Source organism: Mytilus edulis, chromosome 6, assembly GCF_963676685.1.
Source record: "Mytilus edulis chromosome 6, xbMytEdul2.2, whole genome shotgun sequence".
Classification (NCBI taxonomy): Eukaryota; Metazoa; Mollusca; class Bivalvia; order Mytilida; family Mytilidae; genus Mytilus; species Mytilus edulis.
In genome coordinates this window covers 40,839,304-40,864,528 of record NC_092349.1, presented here as the reverse complement: position 1 = coordinate 40,864,528, position 25,225 = coordinate 40,839,304, and the positions used below count along the sequence as shown (strand labels likewise).

At 32.7% G+C, this 25,225-nt stretch overlaps 1 protein-coding gene across 3 annotated transcripts; it reads left to right on the top strand.

Moving 5' to 3' along the window:
* Window positions 1-362: 362 nt before the first annotated feature.
* Window positions 363-23,449, top strand: LOC139527641 (zinc finger protein 271-like). Of its 3 annotated transcripts, none has more exons than XM_071323177.1 (4): window positions 363-519; window positions 3,318-3,390; window positions 16,600-17,057; window positions 19,183-23,449. In XM_071323177.1, the coding sequence occupies exons 3-4, from the start codon at window positions 16,652-16,654 to the stop codon at window positions 21,489-21,491; spliced, it is 2,715 nt and encodes a 904-aa protein (XP_071179278.1). In that variant the 5' UTR covers window positions 363-519; window positions 3,318-3,390; window positions 16,600-16,651; the 3' UTR covers window positions 21,492-23,449. The 3 variants fall into 3 exon arrangements, with proteins under 3 accessions (XP_071179278.1, XP_071179280.1, XP_071179279.1); XM_071323178.1 differs by having other exon boundaries at window positions 390-519; window positions 3,318-3,395; XM_071323179.1 differs by lacking the exon at window positions 3,318-3,390 and having other exon boundaries at window positions 389-519.
* The last annotated feature ends 1,776 nt before the right edge of the window (window positions 23,450-25,225 follow it).

Here is a 25,225-nt window from a genome sequence, read left to right as displayed (position 1 = left end):
TTCTTTTGTTCTATTTCAACCTGGTTTCCGACTGCGCAGGAAGGCGTCAAAGCAAAAATTTAAAATAGCCTTCCAAGACGTCGTAATTATTTGGACTAGGTCACCTCCTTTACCTTAGATGCTTAGATCCCAAATTACTGTAATAGTTACTGCTGGTTTTGATAATTGAGGAGGAAAGGCCTCATGATTTTACGAGCAAGAGTCATTATACACTCAAGAAGAGTCCGACTCTGTATTGAAAGAGAAAAAGAAGAAGAATCATTGCCTGAAATTGATGCTTGATGAAGGTTATCTATATTCACGATTTCTTTTCTTTTTTTTCAAGGATAAATATCTATAGAACGGAAATGCTGAAACTAACCAATCAGAACTTTCGATACAAATCCAAGTTTTGACATAAATTAGAATGATGTATTGTCCCATTATTGATTTCTTCCAACAACAATATCCTGATTTTTTTCCTTAAAAAGTTATGAATAGAAAATGCATTCGTATATTTAAAGATTATAGAGTTGTGGGGTGAGTTTCAATAAACACAACAGTAGAACGCTGAAATTTTGGTATTTATGGATGTTGATATCATAACAACGTTATACCTTACGAAGTTATCGCCAGTTGTTGTAATTTTCACAATTTATAATAATTGGATCTTATAGTATTTGAAAATTGCGATTTGGAGACAGTGATGTACAGTTGTGTCTGTAACATACTTTAGACCTGAGACATATATATATATATACAAATGTATCATTTGTATGTCTCTACCAGTACCAGCTCTACTAAGAGGCGGTCTCATTGCAGGGTTTTGATATGTACGAAAGCAGTTCCTATTTTTTTTGGTTAATTTCCTGTGTCCCGCTAGACTTCAATTCCTGTGTTCATGGCACAATAACTTGACTTTCACGTGTCATGCTTAAAAAAAATCAGCAATCCTTCATCACGCTTAAACCTCCAGGCGCGTAGCTGCATATACGCTAACATGCAGTTGCGTGCACATCGATTCGGCATGCAAAAAAAAATATGGCAAAATAAAAATATAAATTAAATGTTTAAAGGAAACACATGTTGTCACTGTTTTTTTAATTAATGAAATGTCATTAAATAACGGTATTTGGTTTCAAAATAAAAGTTTTATTGGAGATCATGACAAAATCGGACAGTAACTTGTATCTTTTACAAGATTTGAATTTGTTATACTCAGTCTAAGACATGTAGTTTCGGAGCACATTTTACTGAGTACGGTTTATCTGTTTGGAATGAGATGTACCAATCGGCATTAGATTTATCAGATCCCGAGGCGATGTGTTCGACAGACAACAAGACACAATCACCCTGCAAACACGCCAAAACAGTATTGGAAAGTATCATTATATTTTGCGTTCATAGACCATATGATAATGAAACTGGAGAGTGGAGTCGCGTCTGGTATTATTAGTATTATTAGAAAATCGCTTCTTTGCGCCGTATCTGCTTCTTTGTGTTGTTTGAAATATAACAAACGAAGAAATCTCAACTTTGTCTGAGACATACGAAACTGACCTGGCATGTAATTTTGACGAATTAAATTGGGAGGTCGCTCGATGGCGAACACGTACGCTGATTTATAACACCTCGCGTGTGCTACCGTGGAGATATATCAAGGTACTACGTCTGTTGAAAACAAATGTACGATCAACAATGAACAACGACAGGTTATCATCGCTAGCATTACTGCATATACTCGGGAATTCAGTGTTAATATTGACAAAGTAATAGAGAAGTTCGTTTCTGCCTAGACGCGAAGAGCAGATTTTGGACAATTTTGAGTAATTTCGGTATCACAAAAATGTGTTGTTTATGTATTCAATTTACCATGATTTACTTTCTTCAGAAGATTAATTAATAGTTTTCATTCATAAATTGTTTACAAGTCCTTTCTACATGTAGCTCCTCTTGTAGTATAACCATCCTATGACCGAAAACCGAAAAAAAAAAAAAAAAATCTGCATACACTACCAACAATGTGATTAGCTTAAAAGGGTTCCAAAATTTTTTCGCCTCGCTCCACTCGGCAGTAATTGCTTGCACATCGTTTCATTCTAGCTACGCCACTGACCTCAATGAGACCCACCTGAGACTGAGAAATATTTTGTGTTTACAAAATGTATTGATTGAACCACAAGACTCACTCATATTGTATTCAGAGTTGAATAATTATAAGGGTTAACATGTTAACTTATATATATAATGGTTACTTATTTCATAATTATATATATGATCCCAATTAGAAGCTTTGTCTTTTTGCCTCAGCTCTTTTAAGTTTTACTTAATTCAGGTCTCACTAATTAGCTACAAGAGGAGTCAGCATGGTCAAGAAGACAATATATATATCAGGGGACTTACTTTTAAAAATGAGTGATTTTCTAAATCACTGATTCAAGTAACATTATTTCCATAAAGGTTGAAAGTAAGAGTTGTCTTTCTTTAATAATCACCTATTTAAGTAGTATAAAATAATCGCTAGAAGAAGTGATTTAATTTTACTGTAGCTTTTAATATAGAATACTAATGATCCAGGGACTAATTATGTTTCTATACTTATACCAACCAACATCTGTGTTGTCTAGGATGACCAGGTCATATCAGGTGATGACCTTGTACTGAATCTAGGATAATGACATAAAAATTACTTCTTTAAGTATCATACCTCAATTTCGGGCTTCCCAAAAATCACTTCTTTAAGTATCATTATTTTAATAACCCCCACTAATTTCAACACCCCCCCATCAGTGAAATTTTTATGCAAACAGTAGAATTTTATTACATAATCTGAAAGATGAAACCTTGAACTTTACAGGAAAAATACTCCCACTGCTTAGAAAAATCTGTTAAGCAAGTATCAGTTCATTATGTAGAGCCATTATTATAGCATTTTTTTCAACTAAAATAGAATTTGCAGCTAAATGATAGCATCAAAGGCATAAACCTTGATACTTAAAAGAAGCAAAAAATTCATTTTTTTTTCAATTTTACTAATGAAAAGATGTTTTTTAAACCTATGTGTTTAAAATTTTGGTAAAACTACAAAATCACAATTTGTGACAAAACTTCGAATTTGCTACTCAAATAAGTGATTTAAAAATCACTTATTTCAGTAAGTCCCCTGACTGCAGTATATAGCGAAAAGTAATTAAAAAAAAACTTTTGAAAACTACTTATAGTTATTCCAAATAAATATATTAAATAAAATATGCATCAATTTTTTTTACATTTAAAGGTGCTTGATAAGAAGTTACTGTTAACGTAATAAAGTGATTTTTTAAAAATTATATTGATAGATGAAGAAATTCAACGTTTGTTAAGAAGAAATGGATTGTCCAGTTTTTATTGAATATAAAGAGCAAGATAAAGGTAGTGTATGTACATTTGTAATGTTTTCAACAAAGTCAGAGTATGAAAAATTTTTGATTGATTAATAAAAGGTAAACCTAGATGTGTTTCGGATTCTAACAATTGCACAGAGCACATATTTTTGCAAGAATAAGTCTGAATTGCCATGATTGCTGACAACTAAAACAGTAAACTTTAAAAAAAAACATAAAAGTTGACTTTGTACACACGTCAGACTATACAATTACAAGCGTCAGAATATATATACAATCATTGTAAATAGTGAAAACTCAACATTATCTTTAATTATCATTAATCTTCAATCAAACATTGAACTAGAGCCGTGGTGTAGTGCATCAGACTACTAACACAAAGGTTTCTGGTTCGATTCCCGTTACGGGATGAAAATTTCAGTGACTGAATTTTCAGCTCTCCCTTGACGTATTGTCTCGAAGCGATGAACAATGATAGTCCGTCGGAAGGGAACGATAAATGGCTGACCTGTGTTAAGAGAGAGCCATATCTCTTGCACGTAAAAGACACCCTTGCAGATTTCGAAAAAGAGTAGGCTAATGCTGCTACAAGACAGCACTTGCATCTGCAAAGTGGAAAGGGATTAATATAAGTTGCAAAACTTTTTTCGCAATCCACTATAAATAAATATGTTAAAACTAACATTAAACTATGCATAAACATGATAAATATCGTTTAACATGTTTCATGGCAGCAATGACACAATAAAATGATGTAAAATATTTACGTTTTCATTATGTTTTCTTCTTGTTTGTTTCCAATGATTTCAGTTCATTGTATTTCATAAATTATGTCTGTATTTTTTTGGACAATGATGCACGAATAATGCATAATGCATGCAGTGAGTTTATCAAATATACTAGACAAAGAGTGCGAAAAAACTATAACACGAATACATGTGGGCTATTTAAAAAAAAATTATGCCAAAGTGTGACAAACATGATAAAAATAAAGTCATTGTAAATATATTTTCTATCATTCTACTTTAATCCAGAGACATTCAAGTTTACAAAACTACCATTGGTTAATGCAAAAAAATAAAAGAAAAAAATTTAACAACATTTTCTCCCAAGAATTTATCAATTTTTCAAAGGAAACTACAACATACTATCATCAACTTACAAACATTAATAAGTATAAATATACTAGTGTATTTTTTTTGTTTGATGCATCAAAGGTAATAGATGAATTTCCTGACATTTTTTCCCCTAATATACAGGGATTTTTTTTTTAAATTCTTAAATTTCACCAATTTTTAGTGTATTCTTTGATATTTACTAAAAATAGTTTTCAAATCTCTTTGCAAAAGCTTAAACTTTATATAAAAATTACAAGAAATCAAACCTATATGATCTCATTACATCCTCTGAAAATTTCACACCAATTGCTTCTGTCAATTTTAAGCTTTCTTCATTTAAAAAAATATAAACATATTTTTTATCCTTTTGTTACACTCCTGACTTATTTTTTTCAGTATCTATAAGACTGTTTTAACTGGAATGTATAGAAAATCAGTATTGATATCAATTTTAAATTTACAATCTCACAAAAAAATAAACCTTTTAGTCACTTGATTGCACATTTTTAAAATTTTTAAGCAAAAAGCAAACTTTTAACATGCTTAACCAGTATAACACTTTAATTTTTGAAGAATCTTCAGATAAAAAGTGTCAAGAAAAAATACTTTGCAAGACAGATTGACTATTCTCTGACTTCAACATTACATTGTAAAGATGTTACAATTATTGTTATAAGGAATTATGTTGAATTTTGTTTTAGATGGGCTACATCAGAAACTCGATGTCAGGAGTGTAACATTTGTTACACTCCTGACAAGAATTTATTGCTACCATATTTAACCTAAAACTGACCTGAAATCATGTAGAGTTTTTATATTAAACATATAATGCTAGAGCACATATTGTGAACAGTTTTGAAATTTTATATATTTCTTACATATTTACCAATTTTGCTGATGGTCTATTTAAAAAAAAAGACGACTATCCTTTAAACCTTGGTCAGTCTCTTGTTTGATACTATAATATATGCTGTTTTTTTATGTCAGATAATGTATTATAAGTTGGTTCTTACTACCAAAGATGGTAATACATTTTTGTAGTATGCAGGGCTCACACTACTTCAGAATTATAGGGAGAAGTGACTTCTCTTATTGAAAGTGATAGGGAGAAGTGGTGAGATTTGAAAGAGAAGTGCTCATTCGTGAGGTGCGCTACAATGTTTTGATTTTACTATAGTATAAAGGGTCATATGTAAATAATGTTCTTTTTATATTATTCAATTCATATCTGAGTATACAATTAAAGTAACATTTCAAATTAAAAGTTATTTAAGTTTAACTAAGGTTTTGAGAAACTACAATCTAAATATTCATATCTAGCACTAAAAAAAAATATTTTATTTTAAAAAATGTAAAGAAATTATAATATATCAATTACAATTTAATTCAAATCTATCTTGTGTGTGAAATTCAGTTTCTCATAAAAAAAAAGTCGAGTTGCGAGTTAAGAAAGTCGAGGTGCAAGTTACAAAAGTCGAGTTGCGAGTTACAAAAGTCGAATTGCGTAAAAATGTGGAAACTAAAATATTTTAATTTTTTGGTGTAACTGTATAACATTTTGGAATGATGATTGCTTATAGAATTGTACATCGTGTTGTTGATTATTTTTGTGGTTTGGACTTTATCTGGGTCTCTTGTAAAAATAAAATGGACTAGATAATAACTACGTATAGTATTTTCTGAAGAAGCAGATAGCCTTTTGAAATACAGCAGATGGCTTACAGTTTAATTATTTTTAAATTTCATACATAGCACCGTTAAACGTAAAGGGAGATAGCAACTAAACTATAGTACATATATGTAAAACACCCCTTCTGCAGATTTCGTTTAAAGTGGGCTTTCTGGGGCAGCTGCAGAGCCGGGCAATATTCGTTAGGGACCGCAAAATTTATTGTTTGTCAGTGACACTCATAATTGAGGATGTCAAAATTATATATGTCTTATACATTGACTAGAGATGAAGGGGAAATGATGGGCGTGAAAAAAACCAGTTTAAACCCGCCGCATTTTTGTGTCTGTCCTATGTCAGGAACCTTTAGCCTTTGTTGCTCTTGTATATGTTTTAATTTTGGTTCATCTTTATGTTTAGCAGCATATAATGGCGTCTATATTCTTGATCTATCTAATATTGTGTTTCAGGGCCTGCTCAGGTCTCCCTCTAGGTGTGTGATTTTTCGCTGTGTTGTAGACCCAATGACCTTTGGTTGAATTGTATATTTTGATTTGGTTGCTGTCTCTTTGACTCATTCCCCGTTTTTATTCTTTATTTTATAAATGTAGCTGTCATGGATACTATTGTAAAAACTACATTTGCGTCATTTTACAGGTAAGATTTAATTGGAAAGTATAAAATGATTATTGCTACATCTACATCGTGATTTCATAAGTATTTTTTTAAAGTATTGGGTAACTTATTAAACTGAGTCACTTAGGTTTAAACTTGAGTTATATAGTGTTCACATGTTTGATATTGTCAATTATAAGTTATTTTTAACTTCATTAAAACCGGCAAAATAGCAAAACTCTATATAAATCGCTTTTCTGCTGGAGCTGGTGAAATAGCCCCGAAGGGAGTCGACAAAACAGCCACTGCCATATTTTATACGTTGAAACGAAATATTATTCTAAATAAGTCACATACATTTAATTCAAGACAGGACCTGAACTATAAAATCATTACAATTATAATTGTTAAGTAACACATATTCATTTACATTTCGTTTAACATCTAGACTTGTAATAATATACAAATGTAGTTCCCTAAATATTTATGTACAGACACATTCTCAAATATACATATAATAACAAAACAAATTTTGTCTCATTTGAGAGATATGAAAAATTAGCAAAAATACTGAATAATATCTCCTTGAAAAACATCTTTCTACAGATCATCTTTGTACATGCTGGACAACTTGTAATGAAATGTTGTTCATCTTCAACTACATCTCTTACAAATCCTTTAAAATGGTCTCTTGCTATATATACAAAGTTTTATATCTTGTCTCTTTCTATTTTGAGATCGTGGGCACTGATTCTGATTTTACATATGACAACACTTCATCAAAGAATTGTTTAAAGATTCATGTAGATACATTTCTTTAGAAAAACAAGTTTTTAATTTGAAATAAAAATCTAATTTACTACTCTTTGTATCTATTCTTTTTGTGTTCCAAAATTTTACCAAACTATAACAAAGTTTTTACTTAACTGACTTGATAACAAAGTCAAGCTTTACTTCCAAATTATAAATATTTCAGCTTTTTGGAAAAGATAATGTATGTGTATGGATGAATTAAAGCATTCAATATTATTAGTGAACATGTTTTTGTTACACATAAAGGTATCATATAGTAAACCATCTTTCATATCATTTATTTTTTTTAAATTCTAAACCGATATTTCATAATTGATAATACAACTGAAAAATATAAAGGGAATATATCAAGCTCTCCTAGCACAGCTATAAAGTTAGAAGACTATTTGTTTAACCTAAAATACATTTAATATATTTAAATTGGATTTAAAATCGTTCATATGTAAAGGTGCTGTAATAAATATTCACTTTTATTTCTGGCATGCTGCAGAGATAGTTTTGAACATTGCTTATTCCTATAATTTCACTGCCATTCATTAAAATAGGTTTTATTGTATGGTCATATATATATATATGCTATAGAGTAAAATTACTTGGATTGTAAGATAATGAAGTTCGCAATTTGAATATTGCTTATAGTGATTTTTTGTATAACTCTCCCTTTCCATGCTTAAAACGTCAATATTCATTTTAAACCCAGATACTTATAATTGTAATCACATTCTATTATACCTTTTTCGCAAAACAAATATTCTTTTAAAAGTTTTCCAGGTTTGTTAAACATAATAACTTTGGTTTTAGATAGATTGACCTCTAAACACCATTTTACAGTACAGTATAAACTATCAAGTCGTTTTTGAAAGACTTGCCTTGGAACTAGACAAAAAATAACAAGATCCTCTGCATACATGAGGCAGTAAATTCTGCAGTCATTTATATCAACAGCACCTGGGGTTTCATTAGATGCATCCGGTAAATTCATTTATAAAAATCTTGAAAAGGTTGGGATTCAAAATATCCCCTTAGTTTACTGCAATTTGAGAATAAAAATTAGAAGTAAGCGCATTATCTATTTTAGCACATAATTCACTTTTATTGTACATATCTCTCACGATTGCATGGAAATTACTACCTATGTTTGGCGGCAAAAACACACGTTTTTCAAAACGATGGATGGAATAATGAAAACGGAAAAGATTGATCTTCAATCGGTCTTAAAAAGTCTTCTTCCAGATATCGATGTAGTTTTTTTTATCTTATTTGAATCGGTCTTTTTTCCAGTGTAAATGCTTAGATCGATCGCTTTTTTCAGGGAATGTTATATTCAGATAGGAAAATAAATCTGCGCATGTTCGGCGTGTTTAAAAATGATGGATGGAATACGAAAAATAAACATAGATTCGGCTATTTTTTTTATTATCTTCTAAATCAATAAGTTCAATTTGTTTGCTGCAAATCCTCATGTTCCAACGCATTGACCGTTCGTTATTTAGCTATAGTCTACACACATATCTTTGTTCAATGACTTGTGATGTATGATCCAAAATAATGATTAATAAGTCCATACGAAATTCCAATGAGCAAACTATTTCTCGATGATTTTGCAATGTGTTATAATAGTTCGCGCGAGATGCAGAATTTCCTTTACTATTCTATTTTTAGGATTATTTGTTTACGAAAGGTAATTTATGGTCAGATCGGTTCTTTTTATGTTGTAGTGTAAACGCATTGGATTAAATAAGATCGATCTCGTCCATTAAGGATACAAATTTTTTTTAAATGCTTCCAGAACTTAACTTATATTAGACTCTTATAAATAAGTATCACATATAACTGTTTTAAATCCCACGATCACGGGAATAACTAAGTTCGGGTACATGCATGTTTTGTTTATCAAATGTGAATCAAACCGACTTTCTTAACTCGCAACTCGACTTTTGTTACTTGCAACTCGACTTTCCTAACTCGCAACTCGACTTTTGTAACTCGCAACTCGACTTTTGTAACTCGCAACTCGACTTTTGTAACTCGCAACTCGACTTTCCTAACTCGCAACTCGACTTTCGTAACTCGCAACTCCACTTTTGTAACTCACAACTCGACTTTCCTAACTCGCAACTCGACATTTGTAACTCCCAACTCAGCTTTTTATACGACCGCAAAAATTTTAATTTTTCGTCGTATATTGCTATCACGTTGGCGTCGTCGTCGTCGTCCGAATACTTTTAGTTTTCGCACTCTAACTTTAGTAAAAGTAAATAGAAATCTATGAAATTTTAACACAAGGTTTATGACCACAAAAGGAAGGTTGGGATTGGTTTTGGGAGTTTTGATCCCAACATTTTAGGAATTAGGAGCCAAAAAGGGCCCAAATAAGCATTTTCTTGGTTTTCGCAATATAACTTTAGTTTAAGTAAATGGAAATTTATGAAATTTTGACACAAGGTTTATGACCACAAAAGGAAGGTTGGGATTGATTTTGGAAGTTTTGGTTCTAACAGTTCAGGAATTAGGGGCCAAAAAAGGGCCCAAATAAGCATTATTCTTGGTTTTCGCACAATAACTTTAGTATTAGTAAATAGAAATCAATGAAATTTAAACACAAGGTTTATGACCACAAAAGGAAGGTTGGGATTGATTTTGGGAGTTGAGGTCAGAACAGTTTAGGAATTAGGGGCCAAAAAGGGGCCCAAATAAGCCTTTTTTGTTTTTGTTTTTGCACCATAACTTTAGTATAAGTAAATAGAAATTTATGAAATTTAAACACAAGGTTTATGACCATAAAAGGAAGGTTGGGATTGATTTTGGGAGTTTTGGTCCCAACAGTATAGGAATAAGGGGCCCAAAGGGTCCAAAATTAAACTTTGTTTGATTTCATCAAAAATTGAATAATTGAGGTTCTTTGATATGCCAGGGCCGTAACTAGCCTCTTCAAATAGTGAGGCAAAAAAATTTTGGCGAGAGGACTTGGGCCGCTCAAGCCCCCCAGAAGCTCTGAGAAAAATAACGTAAAATCGTGCATTCTGAGCGTTTCCCGGACTCTTTCTGACATTAAAACGCAACTAACTTTTAGCTTTTTTTTGACAATATTCTGGTCTGAAAGCAAAAACATAGATTCCTTGTAATTTAAGACTTCAAGTTAAGGTTTTATGGACAACATTAAAAGACCGATATGTAGGACAAAGCAAAATTCGTAATTCTCATAATCATTAATACCGGATCTGTCTGTCTGTTTTAGTCTTGTATTGTGCTTAGACTTTGGTGATATTTTTACGATTAGATTGAAATATAGTGACAGTGCAGTATTATGCTTTAAATACTAGTACTGCTTAAGTCGACACTATAGGAACCATCTTGACCTTGATTTACGGTATTAATGAGTCTTTTATTGTTGAAGACCCAGCAACTTTGACCAAATGAATGATCATTTGTATTTTTTTATGCATTGACTTGGTGTGCGATTAGGTTTCGTGCACATTTACTCCATATTCCTTTATTTTCTGTAAAAGGGTCTGAACATGACTTAATTCAAGTTTAACCCATCAATGGAAATGGTCATATGGCAATACATTATTGCTTTTTTTTCAAATTATTTGATACCAGAAAATTGGTGACCTTACTTTAATTTAAACCATGTCAGCTATCTAGTTTTATCAACCAAGAGAAGCCAGTTGTGAATTCTTTGATATCAAATTCAATTCTCCATGCAGAAACGACCCTTTTTTCTGTGTCTTGTATATTCTTAAAATATTTTCTCGCACAATATCTGGACATCGGTGGGCATGCAACATTGCATAACCACACGTTTACAAATGAAAATCAACACTCAGACTATTGTCATAAAGTAGGACAATAAATGAGCAAAAGACCAACCCGGGACACAGAAGTTCAAACAGCAGACCATCAACTTTGAAAACTAAAAGTAAAACAGAAACGTAGATCACGAAAAACATGCAGGGGCGACACCAGCGAGTGAAGAGAAATTGCTTCTGCTTAGACATTTTCCGTGAAAACAATTTGATATTAAGACTATCTTTTGTTTCATTTTTTTGAAATTTCTCACATGAGGCATTTGCCTCAATGTAGTTACGGCCCTGTATGCCGAATCTAACTGTGTATGTAGATTCTTAATTTTTGGTCCCGTTTACAAATTGGTCTACATTAAGGTCCAAAGGGTCCAAAATTAAACTTTGTTTGATTTTGACAAAAATTGAATCCTTGGGGTTCTTTGATATGCTGAATCTAAATATGTACTTAGATTTTTGATTATTGGCCCAGTTTTCAAGTTGGTCCAAATCGGGGTCCAAAATAAAACTTTGTTTGATTTCATCAAAAATTGAATAATTGGGTTTCTTTGATATGCCGATTCTAACTGTGTATGTAGATTCTTAATTTTTGGTCTCGTTTTCAAATTGATCAACATAAAGGTCCAAAGGGTCCAAAATTAAACTTAGCTTGATTTTAACAAAAATTGAATTCTTGGGCTTCTTTGATATGCTGAATCTAAACATGTACTTAGATTTTTTATTATGGGCCCAGTTTTCAAGTTGGTCCAAATTAGGATCCAAAATTATTATATTAAGTATTGTGCATCAATAGCAAGAAATTTTCAATTGCAGAGTATTCAGCAATAGCAAGAAATCTTCAATTGCACAGTGTTGTGCAATAGCAAGAAATTTTCAATTACACAGTATTGAGCAATAGCAAGAAATCTTCAATTGCACAGTATTGTGCAATAGCAAATATTTTCAATTGCACAGTATTGCGCAATAGCAAGAAATATCTCAAGAAATTTTCAATTGATTGGAGTTCTCATTCTTTGTCCAGAATAGTAGTTGAATCAACTTAAATCATTGTTTTATACAATATACAATGTATAATTTTAATTTTACTACCAACTGATAAATTAAAACAATCTTTACCATTCAGTGATAACAAGCACTTTTTTTACATTTTAATATTTTATGATGTATTTAAATAAGTAGTTATTGCTATTTCATCAATTTTTTTGAGAGGATTAATATTCAACAGCATAGTGAATTGCTCAAAGGCAAAAAAAAACCATTTTAAGTTCATTAGACCACATTCATTCTGTGTCAGAAACCTATGCTGTGTCAACTATTTAATCACAGTCCAAATTTAGAGCTGAAACCAGCTTGAAAGTTGTATCCATACTTGCCCCAACCGTTCAGGGTTCAACCTCTGCGGTCGTATAAAGCTGTGCCCTGCGGAGCATCTGGTTTAACTCGCAACTCGACTTTTGTAACTCGCAACTCGACTTTCTTAACTCGAAACTCGACTTTCTTAACTCGCAACTCGACTTTTATAACTCGCAACTCGACTTTCTTAACTCGCAACTTGCAACTCGACGATAAGAAACCCTCAATTAATAGTCTCAGAGTTAAGCAACTTTGAAACAATCCATAAAAAATATAGGGAATTATATACACCAATCAATGAGATGTAACCAAAAGTCTCTTAATGCGTGTGGAATACGTAATTTTCCCCTTTGGGATCAATATTCTTCTGTCAGCTGTTCCATCCGTGCGTCCGTAGTAATTATTGTAAAAGTACGGATTTCGGTCACAGCTGGTCCGGTTCCGATTCGTAGTTTAGAAATCGGTCAATGGCGGACGACTGCAAAAAAAATTACAAAAATAAACGATGTTTGACAAGTTATTTGGAAAGGAACATGACGTTTTTAATGCAATAAATGGATTGAACATTTTCTGGAGGCAACTTTTATCACGTTTAAATGAAGTAACAAACTTATTTTGCCGCCGAAATTTAGGTTGATGTACGTTTTCGAGGAACAACCACCGGAACTTGCGGAAATGCACGAAGTGATAAAAAGTTGTATTTTTATCAAATAACCTGCTACACACTGCACAGACAATGCTTCAACCTCTTTTCTTAAGATAAGCAATCGTTTAGGTCTAAATTTCTTTAATTATCAATAAAAAAATTGATGTTTCATCAACTTGGTAAAAATTGAAAATGTCCGATGACGGAAGCGAGTATCGTCAAGAACAGGGCGACTTGTTTTCGCTTTAGGGGGTCGGGGAAAGCGAAGTGACGGTCGGGAAAGCGACTTCTTTGCCCAAATCGCCTGGTAGCGTGAGCCCTGAGTATGTGCTCTGTATAAAAAATACTGTCAAAAAATGTACCCAAAAATGTCAGGAGTGTAACGCTTTTAGTGTGACATTCATGTACTTTTTAGCTCAACTGGCCCGAAGGGCCAAGTGAGCTTTTCTCACTACTTGGCGTCCGTCGTCCGTCGTCGTCGTCCGGCGTCGTCCGTCGTCGTCGTCGTTAACAATTTAAATTTTGAACTTCTTCTAGAGAACCACTGAATGGAATGGAACCAAACATGGCATGAATGTTCCTTATGAGGTGCTGACCAAGTGTTGTTACTTTGTAGATGATCCATCATCCAAGATGGCCGCCAGCGGGGGGCTTAGTTTAACAGGACGCTATGGGAAATGCATACAAATGACTTCTTTTAGAGAACCACTGAATGGAATGAAACCAAACATGGCATGAATGTTCCTTATGAGGTGCTGACCAAGTGTTGTTACTTTGTTGCCGATCCATCATCCAAGATGGCCGCCAGCCGGGGACTTAGTTTAACATAGGACCCTATGGGAAATGCATACAAATGACTTCTTTTAGAGAACCACTGAATGGAATAAAACCAAACACAGCATGAATTATCCTTATGGGGTGCTGACCAAGTGTTGTTACTTTGTAGCCGATCCATCATCCAAGATGGCCGCCAGCGGGGGACTTAGTTTAACATAGGACCCTATGGGAAATGCATACAAATGACTTCTTCTAGAGAACCACTAAATGGAATGAAACCAAACATTGCATGAATGTTCCTTATGGAGTGCTGACCAATTGTTGTTACTTTGTAGCCGATCCATTATCCAAGATGGCCGCCAGCGGGTACTTAGTTTAACATAGGACCCTATTGGAAATGCATACAAATGACTTCTTCTAGTGAACCACTGAATGGAATGAAACCAAACATGGCATGAATGTTCCTTATGTGGTGCTGACCAAGTGTTGTTACTTTGTAGCCGATCCATCATTAAAGATGGCCCCCAGCAGGGGACTTAGTTTAACATAGGACCCTATGGGAAATGCATACAAATGACTTCTTTTAGAGAACCACTGAATGTAATAAAACCAAACATGGCATGAACGTTCCTTATGAGGTGCTGACCAAGTGTTGTTACTTTGTAGCCGATCCGTCATCCAAGATGACCGCCAGTGGGGGACTTTTGAATGAAATTAAACATGTTCCTTTCCTTATAAATGAGGTTGTGTTGTCACTTTTAGCCAAATTTTATATTTTTTTTATATGATTTCAAAAACCCAAGTAGAATCAGGTGAGCGATACAGGCTCTTGAGAGCCTCTAGTTTTATAGAAACAATGTTGTTATTGCTGTTTTTCTTTTCTTGAATTTGAGTGTGAACATGGTGAATACAACCTGTTGCAGATCATCAGTAGCAAACATGCCATTACTATTGTCTTCATTGCTTTTGTATGCTCATTACTTGTACGTAAGGACTGTAACACATTTAAACTAGCTAGTTCAATAATTTCAAAAGTAATAATGTAGACTTGTCTTCTGTGAAAGCTGGTGTGTAGTTATGTCAGTTTTTAATAGTTATCAGCTTGTTTTTCTTCCAATAAAAGAGGGACGAAAGATACCAAAGGGACAGTCAAACTCATAAATCCAAAACAAACTGACAACGCCATGGCTAAAAATAAAAAAGACAAACAGAAAAACAATAGTACACATGACACAACATAGAAAACTAAAGAATAAACAACACGAACCCCACCAAAAACTAGGGGTGATCTCAGGTGCTCCGGAAGGGTAACCAGATCCCTTGCTCCACATGTGGCACCCGTCGTGTTGCTTATGTGATTACAAATCCGGTAAATAGTCTAATTCGGTAGGTCACATTCATGAAAGGGAAGGGGATTGTAGTTACGACGTAAAGAACATATCCGATATCATTTGTGAAACGGTTATTCCATAACGGTCAACCAACTCATGATGGCGTCCGTAAAATTTACGAAGGGATGATTTCAACTTCACCATTTGGAACTCTTAGTTTAATAGCTTCCTTGTGAGCAGTAATCCTCTATCAAGAAAATCATGATAGGAAATGCAGGCACGGGAATATCGTATCAATTGGGAGATATAAACCCCGTATGCAGGTGCTGCTGGAATGTTGCTACTTAGAAATGGAAAGTTCACAATTGGAAAGCTGAAATCATCTCTTTTGTCGCGTAAAGTTTTGTTTTCAACCGACCCTCATTGTCAATTTCTAGATGTAAGTCAAGATATGAAGCCGACTTAACTGTATCTGTAGTATCCTTTATCTCCAATTCGATGGGATAGATGCGTTCCACATAGTCACCAAATTTCGAATTGTTTAATAACTTCCCTTTGCAATTAACATTAAAATAAAACAATTTTGGGTGTTACACTCCTGACATAGAAGTATTGAGCATATAAAAGCAACGAAGACCATATTAATGGTATGCCTGTTTTTCATGAACTGCAACAGGTAATGTTCACTGAAATTCAAGAAAAAAACAACAACTATGACAACATTATATCTAAAAAAATAACATCTTAACTCAATTGTTACACTCCTGACAAACTTGGGTAGTCTTCTTAATGTAACCATAGTATTCCAGCAGTGGAACTTCGGGTTCATATGAATGCACCTGTGCCAAGCTATGATGCTAAACAAAATATATAAACCATGCAAGATGTGCAGAAACATGTTATTTCACCTACAAAGCCATTTTCTGGCAACATATTGACTTTTTGTAACATTTTATTTTTTTTCACAAATCAGAAATCTCCAATTGCACGGAAATTATATTTTAAGTTACTTAAAATATTAGTCTCACTAATGTTATATGTTTTTATTCTTGCAACATTGAATGTACATGTACATGTATTTAAGGTACACATTTTTTTTTATCTTCCAGAAACATCAATATTTGGTTATTGTTGTGAATGATTGAGTTCTGAAGCACTATAATGGAAAAGCAAACAGAAAATCTGCTGATTGAAATAAAAACTGAGCCGTCAGATAACTATAATGAGAACAAAAATGAAAACTGTAATATTGGTCACAACAGCAGTCATGGCAATAATGATAATTGTCAACCTGAAGGAACACTACTGACTGTACGTGTCCCCAACATAAAAACAGGAACAAAACTAGAGGATGCAGTAGAAGGCAGTTCATTCAGAATAAGTGGTAGAGCTTCATTTTTGTATCAGAAATCAACAGGAGATCTAAATTTAGATATATGTGGGAAAGTAAAAGATACAAAAAAGTCATCAAATGAAATAGAAAGTCCAAAGTATATAGAGAATACTGGAAAAGTTAAAATGATATCGTCAGAACAGAAGGAAATTTTTATAGATCATGTTGAAAAAGGTATTTAAAAATAAGGTTTACATTAATACATGGTCATTGTACTCTGTTTTTGTATCAGTATGTTTATCTATTTATCAAACTGTTTTCAACTGGTTTTTATACGACCGCAAAAACATTTGTGGTCCTATATTGTTATCATGTGTCATTCTTGTTATCTGCATCGATTGAAGACATTTGGTCACAGAACAATAACTTTAATTTAGTATAAGTAAAAAGAAATCTATGAAATTTAAACGGAACGTTTATAACCACAGCAGGAAGGTTCAGAATAATTTTGGGGGTTTATTATGGTCCAGGGCTTCAAAAAAAATTTTGACTGAGCCAGCCGCACATTTTATGCCTAACCCAGATTTTGATCCTTAAAGACTTAAAAACAAAAGGCAATTATGGTAATCCCTTGGCAATCCCAATGATTGATAATAAAATAATATGCATGGTCCTAACAATTTAGGAATTAGGGACCAAAAATGGGCCCAAATAAGCATTTTTCTAGTTTCTAGACAATAACTTGTGGAATGGTGTATGAATCTCGCTGATATTATACCACAAGTTTCCATACCACAAAGGAATGGTAACAATTGACTTTGGGGGTTATGGCTCAAACTGTTTAGGAAATAGGGACAAAAAGGGGGAAAACAAGGGTTTCCTTGTTATTGGACAATTTAAAAGCAGTGTAGATTACCTCCATTACACTGCTTTTAAATTATTTTTTGATTACCTCCATTACACTGCTTTTAAATTATGTATCAAGAAATGTTGAAGTGTCTTCACTCTAGAAGTGATTAGCTGTTGATTTATTAACTATTAAAGGAATATTAATTTAGCCATGACTATGTAATGTCATTTTCTATTTTATGACTTTTGATATACAAAATGTATTTAAATTGGTAATAATGGTTGCAAATTCCATTGCAAATTTGAATTGAAAATATGACTGTATTTTGAGGGAAAGAATTTGGTTTTTTTAAAAGGGGGGATTAAATTTTTTTTTTTCAATTTACTTAGGGATTGGGGTGGGGTGGGGAGGGGGGTGTCAATACACAACAGCATAGTATGTATTGTAGAAAAGCAAAAAATTGAATACAAATTAAAATCATATAACCAATTCTAAGTTCTTTGAAACCTATTATGTGTCAAATATTTAACTACAATCCAAATTAAGACCTGTATCAGGCGTGAATATTTTTTGGCCCATCTGTTTAGGGTTGGACCTCTGTGGTCAGCATAGCATTTCATTACGTTTTGTTCCTTTAAAGTATGATGTGCTGTTAAACCACTGTCCATGGTTTGGCCGGTAGGGGAGGGTCGGGCATTCACAAAAATGTGTAACCCTGTCACTTACTCTCAGACAGGTGTATTACTTATATACATGTAAGTTATTTTTATAGGACTGCAAATTTGTTTTTGGGTTCATAGAATGGTATGATGTCACTCAGGGATGGGGTCGATTACTGTAATCTCATTCGATTAAATTACAATGGTTTAGTTATGTCACTTAGACTTTCAGATTTTTTACTTATATATACATGTATATAGATGCACGTAAAAAAGTTATATCTTCTTTTCTTGAATTTCTCAAGACTTCTTTGCTCTAATAGAATGTTTATTGTGTGTCACTTGCAGATGTCTTTACTTATCATTTAAGTGTATTTTCATGGACAATGAGAATCTCATGTGTCTGTTATCTTCAGAACACTGCTCATTTACAAGCCTTAATGAGCAATTTTGAAGGGCTTGTGGAATTACTTAAGATTTTTGCACAATTAGTTTCTTTGTTGAATTAATGAGATGAAACCTCTAATGAAAAATTATGAGCTAAACAAAGAAATAGTGTTTAAGGCATGTAAATCCCAAAACTTTCAACAAATTTTGAATCTTCTGTGAAAAGAAATTGGAATTTAGGTTATTAATACTGAAAGATCTTTAAATTAGATTTTCTACATGTGTGAATTTCTTCCCTGAATTTACCCTGATCTCTTTGTTAATGACAAAACAAAAGGAAATGAATGATATGAAAACATAATCTGTCACAGTCACCAGTATTTTATTTGTTTGTATCACTTTAATGTTAACTGTTGTGATTTCTAGCATATGAATGATTTTTATCTCTTTTTCTTCTTCATAGAAATAAAGGCTGACATGCCTCAAAGTGATACAGATTTTCAAAGATCAAGTGAGGCTTCAGGGATAGACAATCCAAATGTTAACTCAAGGGCTTTGCTGCAATATGGATCTGATTTAACAGAAACAAAAATCAAAAGACTAGATGAAATAATTTCAGAAGTACGTCAAAATCTTGAACTTGATCCAAAATTTCCAAAAGACCAAGTGCCAAAAGCTTCAAAACTAAGTATTGAGATTAAGTCTAGTTCTAATCAAAGTTTAGATGAAAGTGGTTCCTCTGATGACGAAAAGAGTGAAAAGTATTCAAATTTGAAAAATATCATGGAGAAAATGACAAAAGAAAGCCTTCCCAGAAAACCTGGAAAGAAAGGTTCTATTTGGAGTGATGATGTGTTTGGACAACCAGGAGAAAATCGCTATATTTGTCCTTCTTGTGGAAAAGGATTTTTTTACATGAGCCACTTGAGAAAACATAGCATGATCCATTCAGAGGTGAAACTGTTTACATGCCCAACATGTGGCAAAGGCTTTAACCAGAAATCTAATTTAAGGACACATTTGAGAACACATGCAGATGAAAAAATGTTTACATGTAATCAATGTGATAAAGGCTTCAATCACAATGCATCTCTACAGATTCATATGAGAACACATACTGGCGAAAAACCTTTTGTTTGTAGTGTATGCAATAAAGGATTTAGTCGAAAAAACACTCTTAAAATACATGAGACCACACATACACCTGACAAACCTTATGTATGTACTACATGTGGTAAAACATTTGGGAGACGTTATGTCTTGCAGAGGCATGTACTAATACATGAGGGAGAAAAACCTCACATATGTGAAAGATGTGGACGTGGATTCAGTCAGAGTGGAGATTTACAGAAACATATTAGAACACACACGGGAGAGAAACCATATGTATGTACCATATGTGAAAGAGGATTTGCACAAAATGGGGATTTGACAAAGCACATGAAAACACATGTAGGAGATAACCCTCATGTTTGTTCTGTTTGCAAAAGAGGATTTGATAAGCTTAATGAAATGCTAGAACATAAAGAAAGTCATTCTGACCAATTATTTTTTGCTTGTACTAGGTGTGGCAAGGAATTTAGTCAAATCAAAGAACTAAAAAGTCATAGATTATCACAGGCATGCAAGACATTTGAAGATACAGTTATAGTTGATGATGATGAAGTTGATCATGATAGTGATAAAGATACAGACGAAACATTAAAAGGACAAATTGGTGATAATTATACCAGTATCACACAAACCTCAAATGAAAAATTGTTGTTTGCTTGTGTTAAGTGTGGCAAAGAGTTCAGTCAAATGGAAGACATTCAGGCACACAAAATGTCACAAGAATGCAATCCTGATATGTCACCCATACATGTAACTCATAAGAGCAGCTGTGAAGAACTTGATGATGGAATAAATCAAGAACCTGTTGATATAATAGATACGTCAAGTAGTACATCAGATAATTCAATTGACATGATTGGCAATTATGAAAAAAATGATGATAATAATGATCCTCAGAATTCTGTGAAAAAAGAAAATAACTCTTCATTATGTGAAGAAAAGGAAAATGTTTGTGCTACTTGTGGAATGAAATTTACTGAGCTATCAATGTTACAAGATCATTTGAAGCTACATTCTGAGCTGGAAAAGTTAACAAGTTCATATGTAACTGAATCAGAAGAACAGTCTAATACAGATGAAGCTGAAAAGCCATTTAAATGCCATTTATGTGAGAAGTCTTATCAGGGGAAAAGTTCTCTTCAGGCACATATCAGATCCCATACAGGAGAAAGACCCTTCTCTTGTGAGACATGTGGCAAAAGTTTTCGACTAAAGAGAGATTTACATCGACATGACCAGTCACACAGTGGTGATCGCCCATTTGCATGTACAGAATGCAGCAAAAGATTCCGCTGGAACTGGGACCTACAAAAACATATGCGAATACATAGTGGTGAAAAACCGTTCTCATGTACAATTTGTGGCAAATATTTTAGACAAAATAGTACACTCCAGGCACATATAAGGACTCATACTGGAGAAAAACCCTACACATGTACTACATGCAGCAGAGGTTTCAGTCAAAGTTCAGACTTAACCAAGCACATGAGAACTCATACTGGTGAAAAAGCCTTTTTTTGTGAAATGTGTGACAAATCATTCAGCTTAAGACACAATTTGCAGAAACATATGCAAAAACACAACAAGTATAGACACCTATATAGATCAGATGCACAGGAGCTTGAGAAGACAATTGAAAAAGAAGAACAAGTTGATTAACTTGGTACTGCATTTAGTATGAAAATATTAAAATGATTCTTCAAAGATCATGTTGAATTAGAATATTTTCCTGGAGATTGTGAAATAACTTTTGTGTTTTTATAAATGTATACACATTTATGTTTGAATACATGTTTATATGTAAGAGTCAACTCTATGTCCAGCCTCAAAGGAGTAGGGGCATGAAGGCAAAGTTTTGGCCCACAAAAATGAAATATTCATCAACTATTTCAAATTTGCACATATTGTATGAAAATGCATAGAGAAAGGAAATATATAAGAAAACCTAAGATGTTTTATCTATTGATGTCACAATTACATCATAATATGAACTGTTTTCATGAAAACCGTGAAAAATACAGAGTAAATTCAGTTTTATACGACAGCAAAAAAATTTTGCAGTCCTATATTGGTATCACGTCATCGTTGTCAAAAACATTTGGTTACCGGACCATTACTTTAGTATAAATAAATAGAAATCTATGTCATTTGAATAATTTAAATTAGGGGGCGTAAAAAAATTGCATCAGCATAGGGCCATAAAGAAGAATTGGTTTGTTTGCCCAAACCCTATCTACCCAGAAAAAAGCTGCCTACTCAAATTCTTTTATTGTCCTGATTTGAAGAAGTTTTTTTTTAATCAGATAAGCATGAAGACTTATAAACACCCGATACTTCAATTTCATTTTTTGAAATAAAAAGGGAAAAAATGCCTACCTACCTACCCACTATCTCAACCTTTGGGTAGGGTTTGGGTAAATCAAAATATTTTTAATTGTGGCCTCGTGTATTGCACAAATGCCAAAATATTGATTATAAATTCAAATCATATAACCAATTCTAAGTTCTTTCTAAGAGTTTTTTTTTGTGTCAGAAACCTATTATGTGTCAAATATTTAATTACAATCCAAATTCAGACCTGTATCAAGTGCCACTATTGTGTCCATTTTTACCCCAACTGTTCAGGTTTGGACCTCTGCGGTCGTATCTAGCTGCCCTCGGCGAAGCAAATTTTTCAATTTTATTTCCATTGCTGAAACATTGTGCACCTTCAAGAAACAACAAATAGTTAAGCGTAATTGTAACTATTGATAAAATCTCACTAAATATAAGTTTCTTGCATAAGCAGATACTTTGCCAATTTAAACTATACTTAAAATTTAATGAAAAGCAAGGAAAAGAAAGAGATTTTACAAAATATACTAATTTCATCATGGTTTGTTACCATGATAACTCGTTATATGTGAATTTTGTTTTTTTTAATTTTCTGTCTACCTGATAACTAAGTCTAGTTTTAAAAAAAATATAGGAATACGGATGAAAACTTTTAGGAATAGGGCATTCAGGCCGAGCTTTGGCACAAGAAAATTACAATTATTTTAGATTGGCACATTATGTTTGAATATGGGGTCAAGAAATATAAATTAAACATTAAGATTTTTATCTGACAACAAATGTCTGATGATGTCACAGTTATGACATAATATGTACTGTTTTCACAAAAGTGATGATAAATACAGAATTTATGCAGTTTTCCATCATTATGAAACCTAATCTAAAATCTAAACCGTATTGCCCAGGCCCTAATCCTGTGTGTCCTTTCCTCAAATCTATGTCCTTTGAATTTGTGATACTCAAATATGTGGCCCTTTGTAAATTCAAATCTATGTCCAATTTATCAGGTAGGCTTCAAGTAATGTGACTTGACTTGGGACTGTGAGGCACACATATAATGCAGCAGGATTTAAGAGCTACCCTAACCTTATCTGGGATACTGGTCATATGCTGGTACCGTAATGTAAAAACACTACATAATAAACAACAGTAAAATCAGTTGGAAAGGGCTGGACTTATCAGATCACACAAATCAACTCACCAAAAAAAACCACATTAATCTATTTTACTGTTTGCTTCAACTTGACACTGTACATAAAATACAATAAACGAATTACATGATTTATGACTATTGTTTCTTTTTTGAGAGAAAATGGTTTTCTGATTTATCACATTTTTTTTTTTATAAAATTTGATAAGAAGGCTAATTAATATATATATATATATATATATCTAGCTAATATAAAAGATAACAAAATGTAAGTATATTTTACGAGAAACAAGAAAATGTAACTGCATTTTTAAAGGAGGTGAACAAGGTGTCCAAGATTCCCATATCCCTCCTCCTAATACTCCATGATAAAGAAGTGGTCAAAAAGAATTTACCAGTCTCTATTAGATTTGATTACTCCTGATGAATTTTAATCCATAAAAGTGCTTCAGATGTACACACTTTTATTGTGTTAATACCTTTTTCCCCATGTAAAGTTTTTTCAGATCTGCCAGGCAGTCTTTTTCGTATTTGATAAAAAAAATTATTCCTGCTGAGCATGACTTTTTATTATACCTGCTGAGCATGGAATTTTATGAAATTATCTAATAATGAATGAGGATTTACTTTAAACAACATCGTGTGCAACCGCAATATCTTTTGAAATCTAAAAATATTACATTTAAGTGAACCAAAAATGATTCTAAATACAAATATAATAGGTAAAACATCAGAAATATAAATAAAAAAGCGTGCAGACATTTGAAAGAAACAAAGAAAAAACTTGGTTGTTTTATATATTTTTTTTAATTCCCTTGTTTTTGTCAACTTTTGAGTACTGGTATATTAAATTAAATTTGAGAAGCACGTAACAGTCAACAGTTACTGGAAAAACAACTTTATATATTTGGTGAGATTATTTAAATAGATATACAAAAGCTTTTCTGAAATTATATTATCGTCCTTGCAAACTATTTCTGCAAAGAAAATGCAGTTGGTAAGCATCATAAATCATCATTTCCAGAAAAAATATTCTTTGAAGATGATATTCTTGCCTTCATCAATTAATGTTGTCTTGTATGGAGTGGTTGCGCTTAAAATGAGCAAGCAAGGGTACTATTAATTAAATTGCAGAAAGGGACAGCAATGCATAATTAAATGCTGACTATTCACACATATAAGCCTCATCAACAACAGTTTGTTGGATGGATGACAGTAGAGAACAGAATCTTAAACCATCAAATTGCTGCATAAATGCCATTCATGTGAGGCAAGCTCCTTTAAATTTATTTTCCTTTAATTTAAAATCCCAGATGACAACCAATATTGCTTAAGGGATACATCTTACACACAACTACAAGTTCCAAAAGTCTAATGGAAACACAGTTATAAATATCTTTTATAAACATATTTTCAAAATCTTCGTTATGGAATAACGAAGATGCATACTAGTATATGTATATGTCACACTTGATTTAGATGTTTAAAGTCTGTAAATTGTTATGTTTATTAGAATGATGTCAATACTATAAGTATTTTAATAGTTTTGACTTTGTAAATGGTAGAATTTTTGACAATGTCTTAACTGAGTTTAGTATATATTCATTTTACTTATTATTTTATTTGATGTCCCACCTATACATTAGTGTTTATGCTTCTGATCTGTTCATCATTTTGTCCTCTGTCTGTCCTGTATCAGTTAACGTGTTGGTTTAAGGAAAGTTAAAGTTGTGGTCAAATCAACTTGAAACTTAGAAAAATTGTTAATTATGATTTGAACTTTATGGAATGTATGTCAGATTTTTAGATAAGCATAAGGAAAATTATTAAAACCTATGAAAGAAAATCAAAACCAACAAAATTACTTAAACAAGTAAACATTATTACTTACATCTTTACTTATATACTT

Excerpts from the sequence above, each read along its gene's own strand:
- LOC139527641 (XM_071323177.1), top strand. The coding sequence starts at position 16,652 with ATGGAAAAGCAAACAGAAAATCTGCTGATTGAAATAAAAACTGAGCCG. Across the intron at positions 17,058-19,182 it reads TATAGATCATGTTGAAAAAG|AAATAAAGGCTGACATGCCT; the intron begins GTATTTAAAAAT and ends TCTTCTTCATAG.